We start from the raw sequence: 3,577 nt of genomic DNA, 5'->3' as shown, positions 1-3,577 counted from the left end.
TTGCAGCTGACGAAAGGCAAAAAGCCACCAATCTCTCTGCAGTGATTGTAGCCTGGTGGTTAAGGCTACGGGTCACCTGCCCCAGGGTTTTCTAATTGAACAAGGAATCCATGGGGCAAAATAATTGTTTTTCAAAGGTGGGCCAGAATAGAACATTTATATCTTCACTTCAACAGGGAAGCAGTGAAATGTAATCCTTTGAGTATCATTCTTTTTGGTTGATGTTACCTTTGTCTCTTATCCTCATTTCATTAGCCTGGGAATGTGTCCATGTTTTCACTTTAGAACTTTTAAAAAAGCATGTTACCCCTGTGTTTATCCTCCAACACCTAAATATGTATACACAGATCATCTTCACTCCTTATCAAATGTTTTTCAGCATGACCAGTGTGCAACTGACATTCACATGGCTTACAAAACCTAAGTCTTCTGAGAAATATATTTCTTTTAGCTGAACCTCTGTAATCATGACAAGAGATTAATTAAAATGCCAAGATAAGAAACAATTTATTATAGAGAGAAGAAAAATTTCTCATCCAAAATATAGAAATCTGTACAACTTTGCCACAATCAATATACATGAACTGTACAAATTTACACCAGTTCATAATTTACCAAATAAAAGATGACTAACAAAGTTCACAAAATAGATGGTGGTTTGTGGAAAAGACTTTTACCCAATTAAGTACAAGGAAAGTTACAAACCAGACCTCCACTTTCTAAAAATAAGAAGTTTACTCAGTCTTAGAAAACTACAAGCTAGCAAATGTACAGAGAGCTGGCTGGTGCTAACACCACAGTTGAGACAGTGTCTTTTTAAGGGTCTTTTTTAAAGCCTGTTGCCAAGGCAGATTCTGGTCACTTGCTACTTTCAAGGCCAAAAACACAATACAAGGTCTGACCATTTCCCCAGGTCATGCTTACTAGTTTGTCTTATGTACATTTATACATATTTAAGTGCTAGGTAAAAATCTTGTCATAAAATTTCCAGTACTACCATGTTTAAAATGTTGAGCTTTCCTATGGAGCTGCCAAAAAGGATAACAACTTTAAGTGTCATAGTGCAAATTTTCTCTGCAACTTCTACTGCAGAGAAAGGTTCTTTGAAATACAGATTTGCGTTAAAGGGACTGATGTAAAAATTTAGGTATCATGTCTGGGAGAAACTGAAACCACCCTAGGACTTCACTCCCTAGCAAATAAGGTGATCATTTACTTGGACTCACAGGCTATTAAATCATTGAAAGGTACTGTCCAAACTATGGCACTGTCACTTAAAAATTTTTTTTTACCACTCTATCTTGTGCCAGATCTTCACAGCTGTGACATGGTTTAAATTCCATAATCCATCCCCAAGAGGAGCCCACCCAAAGCAAAAATCAAATTTATCCATCCATTATAAGACGATGCATCCATAGACTATATCTTAACCTGATACAGTCATCATATTGTAGTTTTTGGAAGGGCTTGTTCTGCCCAAGAGAAGTTCCTCCTTACAGCTGATTCTGCTGTCTACCATTTGCACGTTGGTGCTGTTTTGGGTGCTACCTCCTGCTGGTGAGGCTTCGTACAGCACACAGATGGAGCCATCCTCTCCAATTCTGTAAGACACTTCGTAGGGATCAACCCAGAGTGTGAGTTCACTTGGGAGAAGCCTGAACAGCTCCTGACTGCTCAGTCCAATCCGCTGTGCTGCCTGTCCAATCAGAGGATCCATTTTATGGTTGATGCGAATACAGCGGTAACCTGATCCCTTGCAGGGCTTTTCTGGGAACCAGTGATGTTTATAATGTTCTATAGAAGAAAAGAACAGAGAAAACAATGCTTAGACACCGTTACTGCTGGTTCCCGCCGTAGTTTCCTTCTTCCGCTGGCTCCTTGGAGTGAAAATGCGAACTATCAACTTTTTTAAATGCCCAGCATCGCGTTCGCGGCTGTGCGTGTGCGGGGATGGGAAACGCGGGCCGGGTTTTAGAAATAGCAGTAGTACGGGACAAAACAATCTCCGGGAACCAACCGGTTGAGCCGCCAAAACGGGAATCAGGCGCGCAGCCTCGGCCAGCCGGGAGCCTGTTTACTTTCTCCACCCCACCCCAGACACACACAATGGGGTTTATAGCTTTGGAGGGGAGAAGCGCCACCAGACTGTTAACCCCGAAGGGAAGTAAAACAAGCAACCCTAAACCACGCTCTGGGCAGGGCTGTAATTGTACCGGTGACAAATCCGATGATTAATGGGCAGGGGTAGGAGGAGGAGAGAGACGGCACGTCCGTCCCGGGCTAGCTTCGGGGCAGCGGCGCGCTTTCCCACCGCGGGGCCGGGCCGCCGAGCGCGCAACGGTTGGACGGGGTTGGGGGGAGGGGGTGTCGAACCAACCCCAGCCCCGCGGCTCCTTTGTCCCCTAAATCCGCGGACCGTCCGAAGACCACAGCTCCAGACTCGGTCGGCTTTAGTTTCTTTGTTGTGCGTCTATTTTCTTCTCCCCTCGGTTTGCCAGCCGTGGGGGGAGGAAGGAGCGCCCTCGACCCAGCCCCCAAACCCTCCCCGGGACCCGCCGTTAGCGGCCACCCAGCGCGCCACCCACCGTCCCGCGGCCGGGCCCGAGCGCGGCGCCACCGAGACTCCCGCGGCCCCGACGGCTCGGCCCGGGGGTGTGCGGCGGCGTCCCCCGGCGCCCCTCGCCCTCCCGCCGTGGCCCGCTCACCTGCCAGCAGCTCCTGCAGGCTCTGGCTGAAGGTCTGCAGCTGTCGCTCGCTCGTGAGCCCCTTGGTGCGGAGGAACTTGGAGATGAAGGACACGGCGGCGGCGATCTCGCCTATCATGGTGGCGGCCCGGGTGTAGAAGGGATGCATGGGGGCGGCGGGCGGGGGCGGCCCGGGGCGGCCGGGGCTTGGCGGCGCGACCCCGACGGCGGAGCGGCCACCCCGGGCTCCCTCACAGGTCAGAGGGCTGAGAGGGAGAGAGGGCGTGAGAGACGGATGGCTACTTTTTTTCTCCTTTCTTTATAGTAAAAAAGTTATTTTCGAGGCATGAGGCGGCAAGAGAGAGGAAAAGATGAGCGACGGCGGCCTCGTCACATCGCTCGTACCTCCCCAGCCGCCTCCGCCTCCAGCTCCGCAACCTCCGACGGTCCAAAGATTTGCATTTCCAGCTCAGACCGGCAAAGAAAAGCAGAGGCCGTGCAGCACTTTTTATAGCGCCGCGGAAAGGAAGTGGCGTGGCGGGAGCGTGACGGCCGACTCCAGCCAATCCGGAGATCGCACCATTGTGACGCAAGCAGATTCGGAGCCGGAGGGGGCGGGAAAAAGGGGCCAGGGGGCGGGTCCATAGAACGGGAAGAGAGGGAGGAGCTGACGTAATCCGCTTGTAAACAAATAAACCCCCGAGTGGCAGCCGGAGAAGGGGGAGCAGTGGCGGGGGACGGAGGAAACCGAGGGTGCGCGTGTGAAAGCCCCGCCCCCAGCCCTCGCCCCTCCTTCACGCTTCAGCAAGTCTAGGCGCCGCGCCAGCGCGTCTTCTGAAGGAGTGCGCTGCCCGGGCTCGCCTGCAAGGAGGCTTAATGCTGTGCATATAAAA

The 3,577-nt window shown here is 51.2% G+C and overlaps 1 protein-coding gene across 1 annotated transcript; it reads right to left on the bottom strand.

Annotated features, from left to right (window-relative positions):
* Window positions 1-482: 482 nt before the first annotated feature.
* BTG1 (BTG anti-proliferation factor 1) lies at window positions 483-3,189 on the bottom strand. Its single transcript, XM_057557574.1, has 2 exons — window positions 2,706-3,189; window positions 483-1,794 (listed from the first exon to the last, which is right to left on the bottom strand). Exons 1-2 carry the CDS (start codon window positions 2,851-2,853, stop codon window positions 1,427-1,429), a joined length of 516 nt encoding a protein of 171 aa, XP_057413557.1. The 5' UTR covers window positions 2,854-3,189; the 3' UTR covers window positions 483-1,426.
* Window positions 3,190-3,577: the final 388 nt, after the last annotated feature.

The sequence above is a fragment of the Balaenoptera acutorostrata genome, chromosome 11 (assembly GCF_949987535.1).
Source record: "Balaenoptera acutorostrata chromosome 11, mBalAcu1.1, whole genome shotgun sequence".
Classification (NCBI taxonomy): domain Eukaryota; kingdom Metazoa; phylum Chordata; class Mammalia; order Artiodactyla; family Balaenopteridae; genus Balaenoptera; species Balaenoptera acutorostrata.
The sequence above is the reverse complement of the archived record's forward strand: the minus strand, read 5'-3'. Positions and strand labels throughout refer to the sequence as shown.

What these genes read in the sequence shown, in the direction of transcription:
- BTG1 (XM_057557574.1), bottom strand. Translation starts at nt 2,853, where the DNA reads ATGCATCCCTTCTACACCCGGGCCGCCACCATGATAGGCGAGATCGCC. An exon ending in CCTGCAGGAGCTGCTGGCAG is followed by an intron (nt 1,795 to 2,705) that starts GTGAGCGGGCCA and finishes TTTCTTCTATAG; the next exon opens with AACATTATAAACATCACTGG.